The 26,694-nt window shown below is 34.6% G+C and overlaps 3 protein-coding genes, 1 long non-coding RNA gene and 1 other non-coding gene across 7 annotated transcripts in view; 3 read left to right on the top strand and 2 right to left on the bottom strand.

Moving 5' to 3' along the window:
- Positions 1-109: 109 nt before the first annotated feature.
- Positions 110-2,189, top strand: LOC110377518 (uncharacterized). The gene is made up of 2 exons (XR_010278120.1): positions 110-444; positions 695-2,189. It is a non-coding gene; the product is annotated as an uncharacterized LOC110377518 (long non-coding RNA).
- A 3,960-nt stretch (positions 2,190-6,149) lies between these two features.
- Positions 6,150-18,117, bottom strand: LOC110377509 (protein disulfide-isomerase A6 homolog). Its single transcript, XM_021336435.3, has 8 exons — positions 17,960-18,117; positions 17,676-17,869; positions 16,904-17,125; positions 13,071-13,229; positions 10,200-10,409; positions 8,056-8,210; positions 7,347-7,505; positions 6,150-6,895 (listed from the first exon to the last, which is right to left on the bottom strand). Exons 1-8 carry the CDS (start codon positions 17,979-17,981, stop codon positions 6,739-6,741), a joined length of 1,278 nt encoding a protein of 425 aa, XP_021192110.2. The 5' UTR covers positions 17,982-18,117; the 3' UTR covers positions 6,150-6,738.
- Positions 18,118-18,807: 690 nt separating this feature from the next.
- Positions 18,808-21,181, bottom strand: LOC110377510 (uncharacterized). 3 transcript variants are annotated; one of them, XR_010278118.1, is made up of 3 exons: positions 20,996-21,181; positions 19,389-19,563; positions 18,808-19,129 (listed from the first exon to the last, which is right to left on the bottom strand). It is a non-coding gene; the product is annotated as an uncharacterized LOC110377510 (transcript). The 3 variants fall into 3 exon arrangements; XR_010278116.1 differs by lacking the exon at positions 20,996-21,181 and adding an exon at positions 19,668-19,927 and having other exon boundaries at positions 19,389-19,594; XR_010278117.1 differs by lacking the exon at positions 20,996-21,181 and adding an exon at positions 19,668-19,926.
- LOC110377523 (deoxynucleoside kinase) lies at positions 20,803-23,938 on the top strand. Its single transcript, XM_021336451.3, has 5 exons — positions 20,803-20,981; positions 21,178-21,359; positions 21,882-22,134; positions 22,845-22,999; positions 23,363-23,938. Exons 1-5 carry the CDS (start codon positions 20,942-20,944, stop codon positions 23,540-23,542), a joined length of 810 nt encoding a protein of 269 aa, XP_021192126.3. The 5' UTR covers positions 20,803-20,941; the 3' UTR covers positions 23,543-23,938.
- A 515-nt stretch (positions 23,939-24,453) lies between these two features.
- Positions 24,454-26,694, top strand: part of LOC110377536 (solute carrier organic anion transporter family member 74D) — a 45,833-nt gene continuing 43,592 nt past the window's right edge. Inside the window, exon 1 of the mRNA XM_049836645.2 lies at positions 24,454-24,857. The gene's annotated coding sequence lies outside the window, so the exon portion shown is untranslated. The remainder of the gene's footprint in view (positions 24,858-26,694) is intronic.

Below are 26,694 nucleotides of genomic sequence, written 5' to 3'. Positions count from 1 at the left end.
GTTCTTTTTTTTCACATTCATTTTTAGTCGATTTTGTCTCTCGTTGTGGTACTTCTCTAACAGAAACTTCTCATACATTCATTCATTCACTTTGTTTTATTTTCTTCATTCACTAGTTAATTTTATTATTTACTTCACTCACTTCACTCTTCACTTTTTTTTTGTCTTTCAATGAGCGATGTTGTGCACAATAAAATAAAACGAAAGTTTTTAAATTCTTGAAATTTTGTAGGCCAAACATTTTACTTCAAAGGAACTTTCACGTGACACAAACAAGTGCATTTCCGTGGAATTTTTAATCGTTCCGGTACAATTCCTGCGGTTCTTAGAAACGAGCTATTCCAAACGAACAGTCAAGAGTGGTAATTTGTGGTGCGCCCTGCAGGAAGTCACAGTTATCAAAGATGATAAGTCTATTGGTTCGCACAAGCCTTGCTCTACTTGGTAAGTGGATAAATGATATTTATTTCATTGATAAACATGCATTTTACCGTTAGTGTTTCCCAGAGTTCTCCAAGTTTTAATGAACTTCTGTAGTCTTCTCATACTAGCCAACAACTCGACTCCTACTGATTAAAAATATAATGTAGAGCACTCACTTGATTTGCTTAAATTCTAAACACGCAGTTATAATACTTTTAAGATGCTTTTAATTAAAATCTGAGTACCTACAATGTGAATTTTCGTGTTATAGTTTTGAACTTGCTGGTGACACCGGCCGACGCATTCCGGAACAGAGACGGCAGTTACGGCAAGTATAACAAAGGCTACAGTGACTCCAGCTACCCTAAGACGTTAGCTGGCACCAGTTCTGGACTTCCATCCCAGCAGGCTACTCGAAGAGGCTTGGGCATCTCAGCCTGGGGCATTGTCCTTGTGGTAGTGGCTTTGATACTGGCAGGCATGGGATTCTACTACTTCTCAATCTGCTATGATATCTGCCAGCCAACTAAGAACAAATATGACAAAATGGGCATGCCAACTATGGCCTAGCTTAACTCAGTAGAGCCCTGTGATTAGATTTAGTGAGTTGTAAGAATTTCATGCAATTTGACCTGTATGCAATAGCAAAAGTATAGATATTTATACTGCTGTGGTGTGTTAGATATAACTGTCTAGGTTTTATTAGTAAGGAAACATACACTATGTATGTATTGACTGAAACTCTCGAAAAGGAGAATGATAAATTGAAACATTCCTATATTCTCAATGCTAATTGTTTATGAGGGTAATTGTGTTAAATTTTGAATCTGAATGTGGCCTTAGAATGTCTAAAACATATCTTTTATGATATGTTATGTAAGCATATAAAAATATAAAGGTTGTGACCTACATTAATGATTTGTATATGGACCCTAAATGATGTGTATTTTTCTGATGAATTTTGGGGTCATTTTTGCTTTGATACACAATTTGATGGCTTTATGAACGTAAAAAAGACTGGTGTGGACCAATTAAAATTTATAAAGACAAAAACATTTACATTTTTGTAGTAATTTAGATTTTATATTTATATAAAATGAACTTTTATGTGTTCATTAAATATAGTTTTAGCAGAATATGTTAATTGAAGTAACAGATTCTTAAAAGCAGATTAAAAGAATGTACTATGATCAGAGTTTACCTCAGACAGATACTGGTGCCATACAAACAACATAATCACCATTGTTTTCCTTGTTTATTTTGTCACTCGTAATAGTTCTGTAAGCTACATACCTTGAATAAAACTAGATCCCAGCTATTTATAACCATTACTCACATGAATTGTTGTAAACAATAATACATTTTTCCATCATCACAATTACCAGAAATATTATTTCACTAAGAATGCAAATAGTATGACTAAACTTAGTTACTTCCTGTAAAAAAATATTGTATAATCATTGCTGTATTGCAAAGTTATCATAAAACCAAACATAACTTTACTCGAATTATGATTAAACTGTATGACTTGGATGTTTATCTAATGGAAAGAACTAATTAAGAGAATGAAGCTGTACAATTAGAATAATCTAGATGTCACAAACTGTCTCGACTTACCCTAATTAAACATCTTATCAGTATTATCCAACATAATGCTGTCTGCCCGTCTATACGTAAGACTGTACACAAACTAGACATGTATGTAGAATAAGTTTCATATTGTTCAAAACCAATGCTCAAAATAATAATGTTATATACACATAATATTCCTTTGTTTTATTTAATTTACCTACCGCAATGTAGAGGTACATACATTGTTTAAAACAAGTAGATATTTCGGATTTATCTTATCCAAATAACAGCAGTCTAACACGTTTTTTCTAGGGTAACCAAACTTGGATTTATGTGTCATCCATATAATGGTGATTGATGACTGGCGTTATCTACCATCAGAAGGTAATTACAGAGGAATCGGTGTTTAAAATTGATCACCCTGCTTCCTCTAATCTTAATCACAAATTCATGAGTCATAAGATTAAGTGTGAATTAACGACTCAACGAATTCTTGTAAAAAAAGCGAACCAGTCATGGACTTTTTTGGAAACGTTTACTACGTCAGTAGATAAATAAAAACATTAAATCCTTGGTAGTGCGTAGTCAGGGACAACTTGATCAAAGATTACGTACTTATACATACATTTTGTCTAAAATTAAGATTGACCAACAAATAGTTTTATCGCCACAAAGAATCCTATTTTTATGGAATTGGAAATGACAGACGAGGAGGCGCGAATAGTGGAGTAGGCATTCGTAAATATTGAAGGTATTCGTAGTAAATAAAATACTACTGTTTACTACTACTTATCACGGTGATTCATCAAACAGATAAATGGTGATCCACCTGAACATCTGTTTATCGCTAACATGCATGTGCACCTGTTGATAAAATTTGAGTAATGCTAAATCTGATAAGCTGTGTTCTTGGACACACCAATCTCTTTATGAGTAGTATTATTCGGATTATTTATACCTAGCTGTGAAGGAAGGTACCTAGGTATTAGGTACATAAAGATAGTAAATAACAGCGCATTCTTTCTACTTCATCTGCTTTTCCCAACTATGATGGGGTCGGCTTCCAGTCTAACCGAATGTAGCTGAGTAGGTACCAGTGTTTTACATGGAGGAACTCCCTATGTGACCTCCTCCACCCTTTTTAACTAGCCGTAACGACTGCAAAGAGGTTCAAATGACATCTGGCAGTGTGCGTTCGCGCAGCGGAATGTTGTTGAATTTAAAGATTTTAATTATGCAGATAATTAGTGTAAGACGTCCTATAATTGTGTATGGTAAATAAAAATTTGTGTATGCAGCCATTGTGGAGAAATTCACCAAAAACAGATTCCGCTGGGCGAACGTTGGCGAACGTTGTCCTGGCGGAACTTTTTTTAATCCATAGACTTTAGAAGAAAAGAGATGTGTCCGAAAATTAGTGTGTATTTGTGTATAATTGATTATGTATGAATGAAATTAGTGCATGCATAAACTTCGGAGAAATTCAAGTTTCCGCTACGCGAACGTTTGGCCATTAGCTAGTTTTCATATAAAGCGCTTACATAGAGAGCTGTAGATTTTTACATACGTTGTTTTGAATTTGTTTATATTTGTTTAAAAAACAGATTTAGAAAAAGTCGTAGGGTTTAAAAGATAAAAATATAAACGTAAAATACACTTATTAGGTCTTAGTTCTTAAAGTATGCAGTTTGGGGTCTAGCTTTTCACGTTTACACAAACCTTGTAAGTGTCTCCAACATGTTGCCAAGTATCAATGATGTTCCATTAGTAATTAAAAAGTTATAGGATATTTTAACATGAACAGATCACTGTTTACAAAGCAGTCGAATATCACGACGTTCTAAAGGAATTGCATGGTAAAATGTATGCCAATAATTAGTTTAATCATTCAACTATTCACTTGCAAAATTTCATGTCATTAAATTCAGTAATTAAAGAAAGACAATTAAAATATCGAAACCCTACATAATCCGACCAAGTTCGGATTGCTACCAAAAAGCGGCCGTGCCATATGTCTAAGCAACGTTCTTAACTTGGAAGGTTAGTATTTATTAATATGGAACAGTTGCGTACACAAGCGTTAGGAAAAAATAAAACAATTGTATGTCTTGATTGATAAACATTTTTTTTAATAATAATGCCACTATCTACGATAAAAATAAATCTTCAATTAACAAGTACTTCTCTATTTAAATATGAGTGTACAAAAATATTTTTATTATTATTACTTACATAAATTACTTAACTACGTGATTAAAAATAACGTTAATAAACATTACGTATTTTAACTAAAATGTCGTAGATAGTGGCGTTATTATTAAAAAATATTTTTCATTCAAGAAATGCAATTGTTTTATTTTTTCCTAACGCTTGTGTACGCAACTGTACCATATTAATAAATATACTAACCTTCCAAGTTAAGAACGTTGCTTAGACATATGGCACGGCCGCTTTTTTGTAGCTATCCGAACTTGGTCGGATTATGTAGGGTTTCGATGCTCCGTCAGTATTATAATTGTCTTTCTTTAATTACTGAATTTAATGACATGTAATTTTGCAAGTGAATAGTTGAATGATTAAACTAATTATTGGCATACATTTTACCATGCAATTCCTTTAGAACGTCGTGATATTCGACTGCTTTGTAAACAGTGATCTGTTCATGGTAAAATATCCTATAACTTTTTAATTACTAACGGAACATCATTGATACTTGGCAACATGTTGGAGACACTTACAAGGTTTGTGTAAACGTGAAAATCTAGACCCCAAACTGCATACTTTAAGAACTAAGACCTAATAAGTGTATTTTACGTTTATATTTTTATCTTTTAAACCCTGCGACTTTTTCGAAATCTGTTTTTTAAACAAATATAAACAAATTCAAAACAACGTATGTAAAAATCTACAGCTCTCTATGTAAGCGCTTTATATGAAAACTAGCTAATGGCCAAACGTTCGCGTAGCGGAAACTTGAATTTCTCCGAAGTTTATGCATGCACTGATTTCATTCATACATAATCAATTATACACAAATACACACATTTTCGGACACATCTCTTTCTTCTAAAGTCTATGGATTAAAGTTCCGCCAGGACAACGTTCGCCAACGTTCGCCCAGCGGAATCTGTTTTTGGTGAATTTCTCCACAATGGCTGCATACACAAATTTTTATTTACCATACACAATTATAGGACGTCTTACACTAATTATCTGCATAATTAAAATCTTTAAATTCAACAACATTCCGCTGCGCGAACGCACACCATCTGGCACCCACAAATTTTTCGTGACGTCCGAAACACGGAAGCGCTCGTCATAACAAGGTGGTCACCCAGCCAATGGCCTACCGCGCCAAGCGTTGCTTATCTATATGGTCGATCGGCACGTGTGGTTTTGACTCAGCTTAGAGCTCTTCATCGCATGCTATCTACCTAGATATAATACTTATCACCGAGAATTTCTAAGCTGACTAATTACTTTATCGCCAAAAAAATAGACAGACCAAACATTCTTGTTATATAAAAATATTACTGCAGAAACAGAATGCTCTCGTGTTAAAACCGAGGTAAATGAGCCATAAAGCTTACCTACCTAGCTAGCTCGCAGTTCTTCAATGCCAGATGTAATCTTACTTCAATAACAGTTTTTTTGATACAAAAAAATGAGGTTAAATGATTAACATGAGCAATAAAAAAAATCTCGATGCGACTATTTTTCCTCGAACGTTTACAAAGGGGTATTGTATTGTCACGGTTGAATTCACAGAAATAGACCGAAATGAATTATAGGTTTCAAGTTAGGGCCGGCTAATTAAGTACCTATTACTATTGACTATTTGGCAGCTTGCCTAATTAAAAACAAAGAAGTTGTGTCTCTGAGGTTACTGAATTCAACAAAACAAATCTTCAGCTTTATTTATTACATGCATGTATGTAGGTATTAATGTAACTATTATAGTGAATTTATTTTCTGTAAAATATTTACCCAGGTTAATTTACACGGCGATCACTGTTTTCCTCAAAGTAAAATATTTATAAACAACATTGTGTCATGCGTAATTCAGCTTTATGGATATCCCATTTATAGATTAACTTCAAGCATTTGTAAAGTGGGGTTTTATGTAAAATAAAAAGCAAATAAAACGGCAAAGAATTATATTAAAAATTTATTAGCGATTTATCAATTCATAAAATTATCCAAATCTCCTCACAACAATAAATGCTTACCAAAATTAAACATAGTATTGGAAGAATGGCGTTTTGCTAATTTACACTCCAATTAATGTCTAATTCAACTAAAATTAAGTATCAGTTGTGTTACCAATTGTTATGACTATGAAGGATATACATACAAATTACAATGATTCTAAAACATCAGTCGTTGTACCACTCGCTCTCGCCGAGCTTAAACACGAAATATTTAACTGGTACTAAATTGTGATTATCAGACACTTGAAAAAATGTTTCAGAAAATAAAATTCATAACATGTGATGGAATCAAGCTTCTCCTTCAAATCTTAAAACTGCATTATTTAATCTAAACCACATATTAGGTAAAAGGTACAAAGTTACTAGCTCACTGGTGAAAATAAATAGTTACCTAAAAGTTAAATGCTTGAACTTGTATCACTTTTTAAAATCAGAGATTGTTACTGATATGATTTTCTGTTGACGGAAGCAAACTTGTTTTTAAGCAACCGTTGGGTATAAAGTCCAGGATTTAGCAACATGGCCGCTGCACTTATAACTCGTCCTTCTCAAGATCTACGTCTGAGAGGTCAATGTCCTCTTCTTGTGGCAGTTCACCGTCCTTGCCGTCCCAGGGTTCGGTGGTCACGATCTTAGGCATCTCTGCGCCTTTAACTGGGGCAGTCTGGCCACGACCGAATGATAGATCCCTGGAAAAAAGTTGTAAGTAAGAAAATATTGTAATGACGCTTGGTAATGACGTAAAGGAAGGTAAATACGTAATGAATGATTGTAGAAATGACATTGGAATTTAAGGAAACGTTATGCATAATTCTGATGAATTAGGTGTTTCATGCGGTTTTTCCCGAGAGAATTAGCACAACGTGATAACAATTACTACCAAGTAGCTTTCTCTAGGGTCCCTATATTTTACATATATTTGGTCTAAACGGAACCAAAATTTGCTTTTCAGTTTGGTTTGCTGAACTAGCAGGAAATCTGTTCAATCATTTCATCATGATCCTAATGCCCCTTATCCCAATTTTATTTGGGGTAGACACAGCTCGTTTTTACTGCCGTGTTCTCACAATGATTTTTTTTTTAGCTAAGCCCATCTATGCACGCATTTGAAGTAAGTATTAATAAGTGTGTAACACTCACCTGAGGAACTCGTTAATGCCAGTCTCGGAGAAGGATCCCCTGAGGGTGGAGAACTTGAGTTTCTTAGCGTTAACGACAGCCATGGCGGGGTAGCCGAAGCCGCCCAGCTCCAGCGCTTCTTCCAAAGCTGGTTGTGCGCCAGCCTCCGCCCACACCCATCTACACAAAATAATAATGTTATTAACTATGGTTAGTACATATTTCATTAGCGCAACTATAATTTCAAATATTTTATTGCCAAATAATTTGATTCTTGCAAAAATTGCCATTCATAGGCAAACACAAATAAATAATATAGACATGATAAAATTAGACGATGGCACACACATTTTTAGTATTATAGTATTTAATTTTTGGACATAATAACTGAAGTAGATAACTAAGAAAAACTGTAGACCTAAAAACCATACATTGACACTACAATTTAATGTGTTTTGTGAATTATTATTAGGCGCATATACAGGGTGTCCTGACCACGAAACATCGGTGGCGTTAATTGCCATAAAAAAAAGGCATAAATATACTGCTGCGGGATTGTACGAAACAGATACTGCGGCCCTGGTACATAAAATGCCTACGAAGAAACACGATGGGTTCAAATCTGACACTCCCTCAACGCTGCTAACCCACAGCGGGTTGACCGCTTCATTTGATGATTTTTACCATCGTTAAAAAAAAGCATAAAAATAATATGAAGATGCTAACTCACCCCCACATCTTGCTCTTATACTTGTCGCCGAGCCTGGCGAGTATGGCGAGGTACTCGTTGCGGCAGGCGGCGTTGCAGTCCAGGATGTGCGGCAGGATGGACACCACGCACAGCGGCTTCTCGCTGCACGCCTGCATCGTCGCCTCGTCTATGACCTGGAATTACCATATAAATTTTAAAACAACCGCTTTTTCATAAGTTTTTCATAATGTATAGGCGATGATAAACACTGGATATTATATAGCAAAATATTCGTTTGTTTCAGCGAATATATAAGATGCTGAAGCTTTTAACTTTTTTGTGGTTTCCTGTTCTTAACTTTTTATCTATCGATATACTCTACATGTAGGTAACTATATACTATGGGAATGAAAGGTCTTCTCACCAACCTACCAATTTTGTTTATCCTGTCTCTAGTCTAGTTAGATCTAGGCTTTTTTTAACTATACAATGATCTTTTAAATTCTACTATGTAAATGTCTGCTATATGAAACAATGAAGGTTATTTAGTGAAATATACAACTTTAAGTGTAGGTAGGTAGGTAGCAACTAATGGCAGCTGGTAGCAATTAGGTAGCAACTCTCTATATGTGTTCCGAGAGGATCGATGAGGAGTGACAGCGATTCTAACGATGACCTTATGTTGGTGAAAGACCACTATACAATAATTCTGTATTACTATCTTTTACTAACAGGCCAGAGTTAGAAACAATAGGACTCGTTATGGCAAGTCTAAACGCCGCTTTTTGAGCCTCATAAAGTCGTCTACACTTGTTAATAGGAGTTTAACTTTCGTACGATTCCCTGGGTCAATCTGTAAGTAAAAGATAGTAATAGTTATTGATGTACCCAAGCCAAGAGGAATTAGTAGGAATATTAATTTAAGATTCCAAATTATTGTAGATAAATAAAAGGTCTTATGGGTGAGAAAATGGGTACAAATACAGGACGTTGTAAAGGTGTAATTTTTTTTTTAGTCTAACTGCTGGGCAAGGGCCTTGGCCTTACTAGTCATAGTGGCAGACCAAGTGCTAGTGAGAAGACTTTGAAGTTTTCGTCGCTAATTGCATGCTTCCGACAGAATAGGTGGCCACCGATATCGGGTACAGGGTCCAAGGTACAGGTGGCCCTAACCACCAGCGACAGAAACCTCCTCACAACACGCGCCGCATCAAGGAATACTGCCTTCTGAATTAGACCCATGATCCAACCGCCTAACGAGAGCCTCATGAGGTGTAGGTCGAGGCTCTTGGCTATAGACCATTGGCCGTAACGACAATCGGCACAATAACAGGCGTGTCGACACTCCATATGGCGACAACCTCGTGAGCTAAGTCGAGATAATTTATTGGTTTCCCTTTATTATATTTATTTTTTTGTTTGTACATTTGTAAAATATCTAATGACAGATGTCCATTGTCTTTGCAGATGTTTACCCAAATCATAATCCTTTTGAGTCTGATGTAATATAAACAAATAATAATCGGTTAGTTATATAAGCGGAGATTATGTTTATATTCCCGCAGTAACTCAATCGTGATAAGGTTTACGATATTATACTGTATTGGAGCGGAAACGCGTGTGAAATATATTTTTGGGTATTCTGGTTGGAAGTTGCGATGGCTGCAGGCATGGTATTTTGGATATTATCGTAATTTTGTGCGTGTTTTTTTTCAGATTTTAATATTCCTGTTATTTTATTGTGAAAAATGCCTTTCGAGATAAAAAAAATTAACAGAACTGGATGTAGCAAGAATCACTAGAAGTCGATATTTCAGACGGAAGACTCTTGCATGATAATGAAAGGCCAGACATTAGCAACGGATACTAATCAGGTACGTTCAGGGCTTGATTCATTCTTACATAAAAATGTTTCTGTACCACCCTGCATTAAGCAGTTTGCGCCAAATATTTTGAAGATAACCGTTTGACGCCTCATTCATTTTCATAATGTTTCAGTCCACTTAAAATTTTATAATAGCCAAGTTCGAACAAGCAAAGCTTCTTGCTCGACGATATCTATGCAAATAGATACGAAGGAGTCAAACAGTTAATTTCAGAATTGCAAATTTACTTAGTGTGTTTTTTCCCATGGATATTTTATTTCTAGCACTAAAAAATACAAGATACAATAGAATTCTTACCTGCACAATCTCAGGAGCGGGCACATTTTCAGCGAGCTTTTCAAGGGCATAAGTTACAATGTCGCTAGCAGTCCTGCCTCCGTTGTAGTCTTCAGCGGAATCCGCGGTCTTCTTGCCTGATGGGAACAGCTTGATGGTCGGGTAGCCCTGCACTTGGAAGCGGGAAGCCATTGCTTGGTGTACTGTGGCATCTAGGGCTCCGAGTTTCACCTGGAAGGTTAGAGTTTGATATTAATAAAGGGTCTATAATGTATACTAACAACCGCAGCAGCAGAGATAGAATTCTGAAATTAGCCCCATACAAGTTTTGTCAAACTCCCAGTGCTTTATAATTAATTGTTACACAAGTGTAGGATTACATTCATGTATCTTATGCTTGTCTTGTGGTGTAAACAGTTGTTGGTTAACCTCAAATAAATAAATGTTAGTGTGTGGGAAAATATATTGATGTATGATCAATTTTGGCAGTGGGAATAGTGAAACCATTAATCAACATCAATTCATGAACAAACCATTTAAGACTAAATGTTTTTTTCAAATTCCTTTTTACGGGTTTGCAGGTTAAATAATATTAAATATGTACTCTGAAGTTGTATTTATTTTAAATATTTTATATTTCCCTTTTTAGGGTTCCGTAGCCAAAATGGCAAAAACGGAACCCTTATAGTTTCGTCATGTCCGTCTGTCCGTCTGTCACAGCCGATTTACTCGGAAACTATAAGTACTACAGTGATGAAATTTGATGGGAATATGTGTTGTATGAACCGCTACAAAAATATGACACTAAATAGTAAAAAAAAGAATTGGGGGTGGGGCCCCCCATACATGTAACTGAGGGGTGTGGGGTACCAATGTGGGGTATCAATGGAAAGGTCTTTTAAAATGATATAAAGTTTTCTAAAAAACATTTTTCTTAAAGTGAACGGATTTTGAGATATCAGCTCTCAAAGTCGTAAAAAGTATGTCCCCCCCCCTCTATTTTTATAACTACGGGGTATAAAATTCTAAAAAAAATAGAGGTGATGCATGCTAATTAACTCTTTCAACGATTTTTGGTTTGATCAAAGTATCTCTTATAGTTTTTGAGATAGGTTGATTTAACTGTAATTTACGGAACCCTTCGTGCACGAGTCCGACTCGCACTTGGCCGGTTTTTTTCAGCTTAATTTGAAATGACATGTGATAGAGGGGACGAAATTTAGTTTTTTTTAGAGAACTAGTAAAACATGTATCCTATTAATTATACATAACTTATAGGTATTTTTCGTTTTCCCCATATAATAAAGTTATTAACATTCGAATTATCAGAACATTAACCCATTAGCATTGTTGATAAGAGCGCCAAGTAAGAAATTGATTAGCCGAGTAATTAGCTAATAATTGATTAAACCATAAAAATTCCATGGTAGGTGATTTTAATTTCAATTTTAATATAAAATTGTTAAATTTCAAATTTAAATTAAAACAAGATGTTTGAACTGTAAAGGCAAGACTTGAGTATACGTAATCAGTTATTAATTTGTCCTTTTACGTACATATTTTGTCGAGTTTCTCAGGTACACGTATACCCGAGGTATGTCAGTCTGAATTTAGTCAATTAGCTGCGAGGTGCTTATTATAAAGTTTTGGTCTTAAAATATTTTCTGCATTGAACGATTTCGTTTATTTTTTGTTTATAAAACGGCTAAATCCATTCGGGTTTGTTAACTTTTTCACGATAGAACAGCTGTCTCTCTAAAGCAGTGTTTCCCAAAGTGGGCGATAACGCCCCCTTGTGGGCACTGCAGGTCTCAAGGGGGGCGGTAAGAGACCCAGAAAGAAAATGGGGGCGTTGTGTAGAGGCCTGGGGGGTGATTTGTAATTTTATTTAGATAGGAGGCCTCTTAGACAACGACTTGTGAACATCAACTAATATGAATTACAAGATTGCTGCACTCGCGCCTTTCACTTAACAGTGATTATTTTCTAATTTCTTTAGGTATCATTGCGTCCCAAAAATCAAAAATTTTGCGCTCGCTACGCTCGCGGCTTCTTCTTTTTGCAGTGTTTTTTTTTCCATACTTGTTAAGGTACTTTTGTGCCCCAAAGCTAAACAATTCGCCCGGTTTTTTTTAACTCGTTTTGGTACTTTACTGTTGAAAAACTCAAAAATTTTGCGCTCGCTGCGCTCGCGGCTTTTTCACTCGTTACTGGTTTTTATAAAACATGTTTGGGTTATATTATCCAAAACTCAAAAATTACGGGCTCGCTTCGCTAGCGCTTTACAAGTTTGCAGTGATCTGTCTCCGGTTTCTTTACGTTAAACCAGGCAAAAAGCACCATGAATGATTTCTACACGATTTTTAAGTACCTACTTTAATTAACAATTTTAGTCCGTGATTATATTTTGTCGTTTTTTTGGGGGGTGCTCAATAGGTAGTCCGCCCCGCGTGCCACCCGATGCTACGCCGCCACTGTAAGAGTTAACTTGAGACCTAAGCGCCACGGTATGTTACCTACCTGTGCCCAGGTTTCAAGTTGCGGGTTATAGTAAAAGTTTCGTTTAGAATTCCCCGTTAATAAACATATATAGGTCACAATAATTCATTAATTCAATTTGAAGTTATAGTGGTTTTTAAATAGGTGAAAAAATGGGGGCGCTAAAAAAATATTTATTCTCAAAGTGGGCAGTAGACAAAATAAGTTTGGGAACCACTGCTCTAAAGTAAAATCCATTGTTATGAAAAATTTTATAGAAATGGATGGATGGTACTTTAGAGAGACTATCATAAGCTACATTTTATACTGGTCCGGGAATTCCCTCGGGACGCTAATGCAGTTGCTTGTAAATACTAAAAATATTGACTTTTCAGGTAAATAATTGTAACTAACCTTGCCCTTAAGTTCGGTAGCAGCCTTAGCCCAGTGGGGCTCCAAGTTCTTGCAGTGTCCGCACCAGGGCGCGTAGAACTCCACCAGCCACAGGTCTTCGCTGTTCAGCACCAGCTTTTGGAAGTTCTCGTCCGTCAGGGTGATCACATCAGAGTCCGACTGAAGAGAAAAAAAAATACTTATTGTAACATTTATGTAGTATGTTTACGAAGATAATATTATATGCTATACTTTAAAGATTGTTAAGGTTCCTAAAATAAACATTTATGATTTTTTAAGGGTTAAGTGTAGGTACATACATATGTAATAGTTTGGATTTTAGATTCTAGAATAAAACAGCGCTTTCTAGTTGTTATTGTTAACGATAAGTTTATGGGAGCTAAAGTCGAGACTACTGAAAACCCACTAATTTTATGTTTCGTGACTTATTTTATTAAGGGCCTTACCAATTCACAGCCGCAAACAGCCGCGCGGACAACCGCAAGCATCGACTTTAGTGACATAATAATAAGGAAGCAATTAGCCTTACTTGAATTTACAAGTAATCAGGGAACACTTTGCATTTATTTGGAAAAGTCCCGTTAGAAGACCATTCGAAAATTAATAAATGTTTATCTTTAATCTTATAGTTCGTATTAAATAAAGACAGAATTCAAGCCAAGACTAGAGTCCTTTCCTAGAGTATAATTAACCAGAGCATAATTTATTAATGTCTGTGGACTGTCTACAAAGGATAGTTATTTTGAAAACTAGTGCGACACTATCAAAATATGCTTCCGTAAATAGAAATATGTTTTTGTTCTCGACTGGCCGAGTGCCATTTACTTCTAGAGACAAATAGTTCAGGAAATAAAATGTTAATAAGCGTATCCGCGTGTAATATTATTTTCACAGAAAATGCAAAATAAAGGCTATATTTCATGTACTTTTATTCTTTATTGCTTTATGAAAATGAATAACCTTATAGTCACGATTTATTGATTTCCTTACCAACATCCTAAAGAAATTTCATTTTTACGATCAATATCGGCTGGAAGTGAGAGATTGTAAGTATGAAGGCCGGTAAATGTTTTCTAGCATAATAATGTTTTATAGGTAACAAGAAAAACGCTATTTACTATTGGCAAATTGGGATTACATATCTATAATTGTTTATTTATTTTTGTGTATGACAAATTATGGGAATTCTTTCAGCAATGACAGTAGGAGTTGCTCTTCTAAATATTAGTCATGTCGCGAATTTCGCTAGAAAAGAGGTTCTCTTCAAGCATGTATAGAAACCTCTTTAGACATATATGGTGCCAATTTCTAAAAGGAGGTCAGTAAGTCCACTGACGTGGCCCAATAGAACACATTCTAAAGTGAGAGGATGCGTAGGAGTTGTGTGGGTGCATATCCACGACATGCGACGAAAAAATAATATATCCCCTCCTACACAATGTCGGATCGATTTCTATGCAAAGATACTTATAGAAAAGTTGTGAATATTCTGGAGACATTGAAAAATTGTTGTGTCTAGGAATTTTATACATATGTTTTATAAATCTCGACTTGCGTTTGCACTTCGCTTTAACGCTAGTAAGAGATATTTTTTATCAAAAATATACAATCTATGTATTGAAAAATATATTCATACTCCAATATTTTTTTACATGTTCTTTTAATTACATAGGACCGGCCGCTGATCGTTTCAAATCGACTTTATCTAATCAATGCTCTCAATGAATCAAGATAGAATTACCGATAGAAACTCAAGAGCCCTAACATAAAAAATGATTTAGAAATCAGATAAGGATGGATAGATCAAACTATTTTTATCTTTTCACATGGTAAGGTTCAATGAGATTAGTTCTTTCTAAAAATAGATAATTTGTTGACATAACTGAAGCAAGTGGTGCGCCGTTAGATAAGGTGTCAACGCCCCTTGTAAGGTTCATACTACTGTATGGAAATTATAAACCTTCTCGACTATTCTTTATAGAATTATTAAACCAATTAAGCTTCAAATTATTTTGTCCTGCGTCAGAAAAAGGTCATATTAATCAATTATCCATGCATAAAAATTCCTGATTAACTACAGTATCGACATTTAGGAATGAACTTTAAAATACACGTGGTTTATGTTTAATTATATTTACACCGAAAGTGCAGTGTATGGAACATTAAATTATTATAGGCAAAATTGCAATGAAAATTAATTTTCCACTTTATAATTAAGTAATTTCATATTGACGACTCATAAATTGAACACGACTCATTTATTTTAATTATGGTACAAGCAACCATAAAGATTAATTAATTATAATCTATGTAAACCTTTTCGGAGATTTGAGCGACGTTTTACAATAGTGGCATTTTCATGAACAACTCTTCCTTGCAGGGCGTATTTCAGCCTCATTAGAGCCTTAATTATCTTAGGTCTTTCATCTTTGTCGATGACTCCACGGAATAACTGATTTTGTAACATTCTAAACTGTTCTATGACCGTCAAACTGGGGTTAGATGTGGATACAGTCATAGTTGTAGGTTCATTAGCAAGTTCTATTGTGGGTCCAGTAGTAAGTTCTATTATGGGTTCATTAGTAAGTTCTGTTGTGGGTTCACTTGTAAGTTCCGTTGTAGGTTCAGTAGCTTTTGTGGTAGTTCGACGTTGTGTATTTTTCTTCTTAATAGGTGTTCTAACTGGCTTTCTCATTCTAAATATTTCTTTTGCAGGATCTACAGCAATTGTAGACTCTGTAGCATTTGTGGCTATTTGACCAGGTATATTTTTCTTCTTAATAGGCGTTCTTAATGGCTTTTTCATTCTACCTATTTCTTTTGTATGATCAACAACAATTGTAGACTTAGTAGCTTTTGTGGTAGTCGGACGGTATATCCTTTTCTTCTTTGTAGATGTTTTTACTGGCTTTCTCATTTTGACTATTTCTTTTGTAGGATCTATTGTAGGCTCTGTTGTTAGTGACCCAGGTTCACAAGTTTCTGAGGTGTTGTCAGTTTGTTCAATAGACTGTTGTGTTGTCATATAATCAATTGGCTTGTGTCTAATTGTGTGGCTTGTGGCTGGTCTCTTCCGTTTCCATTGTATAATGTGGCCAAAGGTTTCTGGTGGCGGCTAGTGAAAATGTGGTGTTAGGTAAAAATGTTGCACAACTATGAGCATTTTATATGTGGTGCCAGTTGAAATTCAGATAAGTGTTGATTTAGCTAAGTATGATTGCAATGTTAGGAAAGTGGGTGTGATTGAAAGTAGTGTGGAATACAGATTATACTGCCATATAAATATGTCTGTGTATAAATGTAATATTGATGATTGGTATTGAAGCCATAAGTCGTACATATTAAATGCAACAGTAAACTTATAATAATAATTGATGATCAACAAAGACAAAATTAATAAAGGAATCTATGTACTGTAAAAATAATTATTTACCTTAAAACCCAGTTATATCATAATTGACTAACTTGTACTAAAGTCATTATGTTTTTACTGAAGGTACAGATAAAATCGTTTTACATACATTACATATCTATCTAAATAAAAGTGCAATTGTACAAACATTGAAATCAAATAAACACCATTCTTCTGTGTGCAAAATAAACTAGAAAAATATATTGTTTATTCAAATGCATCTACAGAAACAGCTACAAGAATGTGAAACATTAGAAGGTTAAAGAAATATAATAATAAAAGAATAGATTGTGATTATGACAATACAGTAAACATGAAGGTAAGAATTTATTTTCTACCACCACACGTTGTTATTACTTGCATATCTGCTGCGAGATACATAGTCCTTTATAAGTCTATCAATACTCTTTAAAACCTTTACCTTTTCTGATGAGCGTTCAGGTCTGGTACCAAGACGGCCATATGCCTTGTTCTTCAGGGCTTCGAGACAGGCATCTACCATAGCTGATGCGGTCCTTGAACCTTTGTAAGGAGTGTGCTGGCTGCCGGTGAAGATCTTAATGGTAGGGAACCCGGTGACTCCATACTTCTTGGCAAAGCTTTTGTACTGGTCTGCATCCAGTGCTCCTACTTTGACCATGCCCTATAAATTAAAAATATAATTAGAAGTGAAGTGTGTGAAGATTTTATGCTCTTCTCAGATGCCTTATAAGACTTTCTATACTTAAGAAACATGAGATTTCATGTATTTCATCATGATGAAATACCTGGTTGTATCGCTGTGTATTAAGTTCAAATTTATCTGATAGAGGTACATATGTCTCAATTTGATCTGCAGCTTGCCACTGAGTCAATTGCACTTGTGTAGAGTTGTTAGGTGAGCTAAAGAGTTAAAAGACTGATATAGCTCTTTTCATAAAAGGGTGATATAGATCAAAAGGACTGTATCTTTCTGTATCTGGGAACTTTCTAGAAGTATTCTATCATCATGGCATTTTATGATTGTATTCAAGCTAAGGTTTAAATGATTAATTACAATTTCAGAAAATCGGTAAGAGGTTCGTCTAGATAATTATAACATTTGATTCTGAATATCTTAGTGACAAAGCATATAAATGGATAGGCATCAGGAGTCTGGCAAGGACTAGAAGACCCTCTTACAAATGTCTGGTAGATGGATATTTGACACGTACCTTCAATGCATCGGCAGTTTTCTTGTATTCGGGAACTAGGTTCTTACAGTGGCCGCACCACGGAGCGTAGAACTCGACCAACCACACTTCATTACTATCCGTGACTAGTTTGTCGAAATTACTTGGCGTCAGATCCACGACACTGGAACTCGAGTCGTACAAGGCGAAACCCGACCCCACACATAGTAAAATACCTAAAAAATCAACGTGAACATTACAGCCGGCGACAATATTTTAAACATAGCAAATTGATTTCACAGAATAATTGTGTTATTTAAACATACCCAAGAAATATGTGTGCAACATTGTGGGTTGATTTTATGCTACTTAATTTAAAAACTATAAAAACACGTATTATTTTCTAATTGAGATCGCACAAGTAATCGGCTAAACAACGAGCCGCCGAAATAAACACGTCAATTCTTTTCGCATCCCAAAGAAAGACACGATATTGTCAATGGAATTCGTGGACTCCCATTATTGGTTGATTTATTTTTGCCGCTAAAAGTTATTGCATTATTTACAATGGCAACTCTGTGATGTTGTTCAATGCGGCGCGTGCGTCAGTAAAATGACGAATAGTCGATATAATTTTATTACAAATTGCAAAATAACAATTTCATTGTTTTGATTTTTCATAGAAATCAATTGCAACTTTCAGTTCATGGAATATTACATGGGTTCGGTGTTTTTTTTATTAACCAGTTAATTTCTTAACAGTTATTTACGCGATGCGAGGTTTTAGTTTGTAATCTCAATAAACAGATAAATCATTTTGTCATAAGCCATTAATATTTATGGAGCTTTAATAAAAATATCCTGTAGTTGTTTTTCGTGTATTCAGTAAGCTTTTGTATTTGGTATGCGTACGCAAAGATGTCACTCGGCGTTTGTCATTCTATAGTTTTACTTCATCACTAGCTGATCTCAAAATACAATATCCTTACCATGAGAACCAACCTACGTTCCTTCTGGATCCCCTTGTGATTCAAGACTTCGTTAACTCTTACAAAGTATTAGACCGCCTTGACTTATAGCCCGGGCACAACCGCAAAAGGCTAGAGGAATTAGTTTATTTAATCTGTTTGAGAGGATAGACCGTGAAATAATGATATAAAACCAGGCATTCCACATTATTATTTTATTTTGCAATCATTATTCTCATTTAACACTTTACTTTGAGGCAGGTAATTCTTAACCAGTGCATCAAATTCTCTTAAGGCCTTTATTTTAATCGATGAGTAATCGTCTGGGTTCTTGCCGAGGCGCTTATAGACTTCGTACCTCGAGGCAGTTAAGCAGGCTTCAACCAAACCTTCTACCACTCTTCTGCCTTTGTAAATAAAATTTGTCGTATTTGTGAAAATCTTTAAAGTGGGGTAGGATTTGATGTTTGCTTCGGCGATGAACATTTTATGTTTCTCACCATTTACAGCTCCAACTTTGATAATGCCCTGAAATGTTATGTCCGTATTTATTTAGTTTAGTAAATATTATCTAATATAAATCGCCTATGGCCTATTTCATCAAATGTAGACGAGAACGACCATTTAGTTGTCACTGAACTATAAAATGAAGAGCCAACACGAAAAATTATCTTTTCGAGATAGCAGATACTCGGCTGCTCACTAGATATTTATAGTAATAAACTCGGGTAACAACTTAGATGAGCTTAATTAGTATTGGTTTTAATTCACGGTCAGACACACATACCTTCAATGCTTCAGCTGCAAGCTTGAAATCAGGAGCTAGTCTCTGACAGTAGCCGCACCATGGCACGTAGTATTCAACCAACCAAACCTCATCACTTTTAACGACTAGATCCTTGAAGTTAAATGGCGTGAGCTCCACCACATGCGGGTTACCGTTGTACAAGGCATACCCACACCTAAGCCCACACGAAACGAACAATATAAATCCTAAAAAATAAACTCGCTTAAATTCTAACAACCTTATATTCATACTTTATTTCCATAAAGTGCATTAACGTACCTAGAAAATAAAAGTTTGACATAGTAAGACTTGAAGATAAGCGTGTTTTAATTAAAAAAGTACGAGTTATCGGTCCAAGAGTAAACAATGCGTGAACTGAAAGTATAAACAATTTCACTAGAATAAAACTATCGGTAGGTCATTATGTTCTCGCTAAAACAAAGCTGATCTTCGCTATACCAGGTTACGGCTGTTTATGGGTCATAATGATGGGTCATGCATGGCGTGCAGGCACGTGAAATCCTCGTTACTATAATAGAACACTTTCCAGCCTCGGGGGTTTTTAGCAGTCTGCTCGCATTATCTCTGGTACATAAAATCCCAGTGCATATTCTAGGACAGTGTAAGTAAAGCCACAAATAGATTATCGGATGCGACTGATACATAAGTGCACCATCAAACACATTTAATTAGCGCGCCAGATACTTGTCCACCCATTCGACGTCACATCTGCTGCTAATTTCCATTATTTTGCCCATTTTACTATATGTAGATAATTTAGTAACCATTTAGCTCTTGGGGGCCCGATTCTGTTAAGTAAAAAATGACAAAATTGAATAGAAATTAAATCGTAATGGCAGTTTTAACCTTAGCGGGCATTCTGCTAGTAATATATTTCTTGGTTGGTCTTATATTAGTAGCAGAATATCCGATATGGTTAAAACTGCCATTACGATTCAATTTCTATTCAATTTTGCCATTATTAATTTAGGAGAATCGGGCCCCTGTTAGCCACGCCCACACACAGTAAATTACGTCCGATAGTCTGTTTCCACCTTTACACTGCACTTAACGCCCTGGGCTTTTAAGTTCTAAATAAAACTCTTGATTAAAAATATTTTATGGGCTGTTATCATAAGTATCTACTTGAGAGCGACTGAGAAGTGGTTAATTTCAGTATGTATACGCTGTTACTATATATTACTGCTTATCGAACTGCAAGCTTCATTTATATACGTTCATCTGGGGCATAGGTACATTCAAAAAATATTTAACTACGTGCAGTAAGCAAGATAATTATTTCCGAAAAGTAATTTTGTATACCTCAACCGGATTTCAAAGTAAGTGTGAATGAACCTTTTTGAGACTAAAAGTTTTAGGAATAGACTCTTGATAATTATCTGTGCCCAATAATACTCTATGGTAATAACAACATCCGTTTAAAATCTATCGATATTTTCTATTTTTCTCTCAATGTCTTTAGTATTTTGTGTCGCGCAACGAATAATCAGCAATACATACAATTTAATTTTAGGATTTAATGAGTGGTGGCAATGCGAAGGTTCTTTGTCAGTCAGTTAGTTAGAATTAAAGGTATTTGTACTTACTATTTTTATTTTGACAGGTTATGTTCGCGCGCACTGTTTATTTTTGGATTCACAGATTGGGGCAATTTAGGCGGGAAATCAGCTAACGATAGGAAGAAAAGGAACGCGTTTTGGGCTAGTGACGACTGCTGACTAGTCATCAACTCCTGATTGTTTAACATCATCTATTTTTTTTGCTGTAGGTCACGTAAGGCCCTATCACAAAATGAACACAATGAATACCAAGCCGTTTACTGTATTCGTCGAGGGAAATATTGGCAGCGGCAAAACAACATTTTTGGAACATTTTCGTAGATTTGAAGACATCACGTTATTGACGGAGCCTGTTGAAGAATGGAGGAACTTGAAGGGATGGAACCTACTGGTAAGTGGTCAACTTTATTAAACAAACTATTGGGACCTTCACTAACCTAGCCAGAATCAATAGAACCAACTACTGCTTTTTGAAACTAAATTGCTGTCATGCTTGTGTATACAAACAGGAATGTTAGTATGTCAAAGGATACAGGGTCAGTTGGATTTCACAACTCACTACATGTTACTATTTAAGTATAAGCCCTGGGTTGAGTATTACTAATGTGCACTTGTTACTCATTTATTTATTCAGAAAGTAATGAATCAACATAATACCATGTCTAGTCCGGAAAAGAATCAATACTTATCTCAAAATAATGCAGTCAGCAAAAGTTGCATCATACACAGCCAGACTGTCACCAAGAAATTGAAATCAGTTATTATAGTCCATGTACAAGATTATTATACAATTCACATTACTGACCTATATTCTGCAACTTACCTACTTAAATGATAAACAACTTTAAAAAATTGAAAAAAGCCCAAAGAAAAACATGCCCATAGAAATTCTCTATGATGACTCTATTTCCAGGACCTAATGTACAAGGAGCCATCCAAATGGGCAATGACATTTCAATCTTACGTGTCTCTCACAATGTTGGACATGCATCGCAAGCCCTCTCCTACACCAGTTAAGTTGATGGAACGTTCCCTGTATAGCGCTCGGTACTGCTTCGTAGAGCATATGATGAGGAGTGGGACATTACATCCAGCTGAGTTTGCCGTCCTGGACGAATGGTTCAGATTCATTATGAATCAAATTCATATTGATGCTGATCTTATTGGTAAGTATTTAGGTTTTATTATGGCATAAGAGAATAGTACATGTGGGAGTGGAAGAGAGATGACTAGAGAACACTATTATTAAATTAATTGTGATTTCCAGAATGTCCTTCATAGCATTGCTCTCAAGTTGTTATTGTTATGATAATACAGACAGGTTGCAACTTGCACTCAGTTGCAGTATCACTAACATTAGTCATTTTACATAAGGTTATCTAGTTATCTAGGTATGATAATGAATAACAGGCTCAATGAAAGTGGTTTGTAATTGCATGCAATGTGACCAGACACAATTGCAATAATAGATTAGAATCATAAGTGTTCCTGTTAAATGATACTAAATGGATGTATGATGTAATCCTTTTCAATTAAGTATTATTGAAAGAAAAATCAACATAAATGTAAATGAATTCACCATGATCTGAGTCAAAAAATGGTCACATTAAAGGTTAGAAAACCACAACCATCTGCTACCTACTCTAATGTCTCATTCTAATTTTGTAATGTAGGATTGTCAAACAGTATTAACCGCTGTTCCTATTATATATTTATCTGTGGTTTTTCTTCCTGGAGATAGCTGGAGATAAGGATTTGACATTATGTACTTGCTACTATGTAGTGACTATTGTCAAAATTCTATCTCTAGTAAGCAAATCAACAGATAGATAGAATATTGGTAATGGCTGTAAATGTATTACTCTGTCTTTCTCAGTATACCTGAAGACTACTCCCTCAGTAGTCTATGAGAGGATAAAGAAAAGGGCAAGGTCAGAGGAGCAGTGTGTGCCACTGTCCTACATAGAGGAACTACACAAACTACATGAAGACTGGCTTATTAATAGGGAACATGCTGAATGTCCTGCCCCTGTAAGTATTAAGCAAATATTTCCATAATTCAACTATAGTAAAATCATCTGCCTAGCCTTTACCTCACTATGTTGGGTTAGGTAAAATTACATTGTAAATACATTAGTAACATTTTTAAACTTCCACTTTAATGCATGCCAGTACAATGAGGTCATTATGAAAAGAGTATGATTAGAGTTCTTTGTACTTGGATTTGCTGAACTATATTTTTCTGATAAGAGCATAAAAGGCCTAATTGTATGTGTTGATTTTTTTCATTATATGACATGTAAAATGCTTGCACTTATGCTAATGTATATTAATCTCATTGTATATTTATTTAAATTTATAAGTGTTTATATTAATCTTAATTATTAATTTCAGGTTTTAGTGTTAGATGCTGACTTGGATCTGTCTCAAATAACAGAAGAGTACAAAAAGAGTGAGCACCAAATATTAAGAAAAGCTGTTGACGTGGTGATGAATTCACCAAATAAACTCAGCCCAAAGAAACCCATCACAACTTCTCCAATACACATAGTACCTCAAAGAAGAATATTATAATCTTAGCTACTATTTTACTTTTAAAACGATTAATTTAATTTGACTTATTTCCTTATAGTTTTTATGACCTTAGTATTTCTTAGTTTGTAAGTTTATTAATGATAGGACCACCTAAAATAATTTATTGTTGTGACAAATTGTCACAGAAGTGATTGACCTTCATTGGGTGTCTTTGCTTTAATTCAAAGGTAAACTTTGATATCCTGACCAGTGTCTAATTATTAATACTGTAATAATAATATTTTGCTTGACTTTTTAATTATGTACCTATCTATTGTTAAGGGTTTCTTTTATGTATTTTCACGCATTTATTATTTCCTTTAATTAACTGTACAATGTTAGTGAAATCACTGTATCTATGATAGGTTTTGTCAATATAAAGTATAATTTTTCTAAGTTGTGTTTTTTTATGGAGCTCAGGAGCTTTTTCTCGTTTCGGTTTACGTCCTACGAACATTTTGAATCACCGTTTATCGCTCAGTTGAAGAATTTTGGACCTGTTAAGCATAGGGTTGGCTTATGATAGATTGGCCTTATTGTGGCCTTTGGGTCCAAATACTTTCACCACTTCCACCATGGATTTCGGAATATTTCAAAGATATAATATTTTTTTACATGTTACCAGAGTTCCAGTGGTATATTAAAAATTGGTCTTGTAACACGTATATGCCGTGTATGGTCGAACATCAACGTTCAGTCTTTTACGAATGTAGAGTGTGCCTATGTAGTAATGTAGAAATAAGTTAGCAGCAAAATTGATAAAATCAATACCTAGCTTGTGGTCTTTCGTCTTTTCCCCGTGTCTGCGTGTGTTTCCTGTTCCCTGGATTTGTTTGAAAATGGTAGAATAATACTTTAGTAGCAGATTTTGTGCTGACTTTACTAGCAACACCACTTTTGCGCTTGTCAAATTTATTATTGTGTCATTGTCAGGTGTTTACTTACATGCCGAATTAAAAAATATTTAATTTAGGTCAAATTTTAAATAGACGAATTATTTAGGCATAATTTCTATTACTTTATTAAGTGCAATTGTTTATAGTTATAATTTGTAATGAGTTCTTGTTGCGGCAACGAATTAATATTTAATTCGGTCATTAGCGAAGTAGTATCCTCTAATTTGGAACAGGCATCGTATTTTATCAATATTTTGTACAATTCTGGGTTTATTGTTGGTGTTACTGTATTAATTGGCGCGGTAATATTGTGGCTGATAGTAAAATCGGTGTCAAGTTTGGATCGCGAGCGCGTTAACGCATGAAAGTAAAAGTAATGCGATTGTTTACTGTGAAGCTGTACAACACGGCGTTGTAAGGTAAGTCCTTCATTTATTTATTTCTTGTACCAGTATTGCAATTTGCTCTCAGTAAAGAACATGTTATAACAAGTAATAACAACAATGATTGGTGTAGTATAATATTATTGGAGAAGGAAGAGGTGGTTATCAGTAGTACTGAATTAGTTATGAAGCAAGCATTATGTTTATATCGCAACTTTTATAAAAAAATATTTGTCTTTTAATATTTTAGAGCCTAACACGCTAGCCAGTATAATAGGTGGATGCTATTTTAATACTTAAGAGTAATACTAATAAATACTTAGGTGCATACAGCAAAAGTACTTGTGCCAGGTGTTTATTACACATACTTTAATATTTGTTCAATTTAATGCAGAAAAATAAAAATAAAGTACATGTCTATACTTAAAATAAAAAGTTAGTTGTATATATATTTATTTTTAAGTTATTGTAAAAAGTTATTTGTAAATAAATTGATTTATGCAGAAAAATAAAAATAAAGTACATGTCTATACTTAAAATATTACATGCATGGAATTCCCATTTCATGTTACTAGTCATTATTTTTGTACAGTAAATATTACATTCTCTAAAAATAAATTTAAAAATTATATGCCCTGCATTAACATGTCTCTACACTTTAACTTTTAAAATACATAGACTAATGTGTTATTAACCTGAAGCTACCAGAGATACCATTACCATAATCCCATTTGAGTAGCCCTTTTGTAAAAGATATACAATAAGTATAATAATGATTTAAATTCTTAAAATATTTTGGGTCTCACTATATTTGCGCAAATATCTGGTAGTGAATAGTGTGAGTAATATTAAAATATATAAATAATTTCTAATTATTTTAATATTTTAGCTACCTAGCTACAAAAATATCTGATATACCTACATTTACTAAATAGGATATGATATACATATCTGATAGGTAATAAATGTAAAAAATAGGTTAGTAGGTAGGAAATTAATCTTACTGAACATTAAATTGTGCCGAGTCATGCATGCCTCAAATACTTTATGTTTTATATCATACCCTTGTATATAACTATACCTATTTATATTTATCATGATTATTCAGCATTTTTTGGGTGATTTTAAAACTTTGCACTGTACTGTAGTATGTACTGATATGATTTTTTTTCATACTTGTTTCACAAGTTTACATGAAAACTTAATTATCCTTTTTTATATCTAGAAGTAAATATTTATTATTATGAACGGCTTTAACAATGGCTTATGGGAATGTCTTAGTACTGAGGAATATATTTTCGCCGAATTGATCTCATCGTAAAGGTCAAATCCCTTTTAAATCCTGTTATTTGTTACTGTAAAGTGAACATGTATGTAAGTTTTTACCTTTCCATTGAAGAGGCAACATAAATCCACATCCAGAACAATTATAATTTGTATAATTTTATTTAAACACATGTGAAAAATAATCCTATTCAAAATTGTAGTTTAATTTTGTAACAGTCAGATATTAGAAGCTTTTCACACCTGAGTATTAAAATTAAGCTTGCTAGTATTTAAGTCCCATTAGAGACTAATTGGATACGAATCAATAGCAAGAATCCAATATATAATGGCAGTATCAAGTTGTGGCAGTTAGACTGGTTATATCAGTGAACGAAAGTGAGCGCGGCCGGTGAGCGGCGCTAGTTTAACGCACTAATATTACCTCATTCGACTCGCCCACTTTTTCACTTTCCTCTAGAACACGCAGAAAGCGTAAAGTTGTCATTTATTGAGAATTTTCGTCATTAATTATGCATGCGTTGGTTTATGTCGTATGCTTGAGATGTTTGGGCATTGAGAGCCCTTAACTTCATGGTTTGTGAGCGCG

Source organism: Helicoverpa armigera, chromosome 3 (assembly GCF_030705265.1).
Source record: "Helicoverpa armigera isolate CAAS_96S chromosome 3, ASM3070526v1, whole genome shotgun sequence".
Classification (NCBI taxonomy): domain Eukaryota; kingdom Metazoa; phylum Arthropoda; class Insecta; order Lepidoptera; family Noctuidae; genus Helicoverpa; species Helicoverpa armigera.
This window is presented reverse-complemented; position numbering and strand designations above follow the sequence as displayed.

Bases quoted from the DNA above. Each gene is read 5' to 3' on its own strand.
- LOC110377509 (XM_021336435.3), bottom strand. From the start codon at position 17,981: ATGTTGCACACATATTTCTTGG. The intron at 10,410-13,070 runs GTTAGTTACAAT...CTAACCTTCCAG, and splicing joins CTACCGAACTTAAGGGCAAG to GTGAAACTCGGAGCCCTAGA. The intron at 6,896-7,346 runs GTGAGTGTTACA...ACTTTTTTCCAG, and splicing joins GGCATTAACGAGTTCCTCAG to GGATCTATCATTCGGTCGTG.
- LOC110377523 (XM_021336451.3), top strand. From the start codon at position 20,942: ATGCGAAGGTTCTTTGTCAGTCAGTTAGTTAGAATTAAAG. The intron at 22,135-22,844 runs GTAAGTATTTAG...TGTCTTTCTCAG, and splicing joins TATTGATGCTGATCTTATTG to TATACCTGAAGACTACTCCC. The intron at 23,000-23,362 runs GTAAGTATTAAG...TATTAATTTCAG, and splicing joins ATGCTGAATGTCCTGCCCCT to GTTTTAGTGTTAGATGCTGA.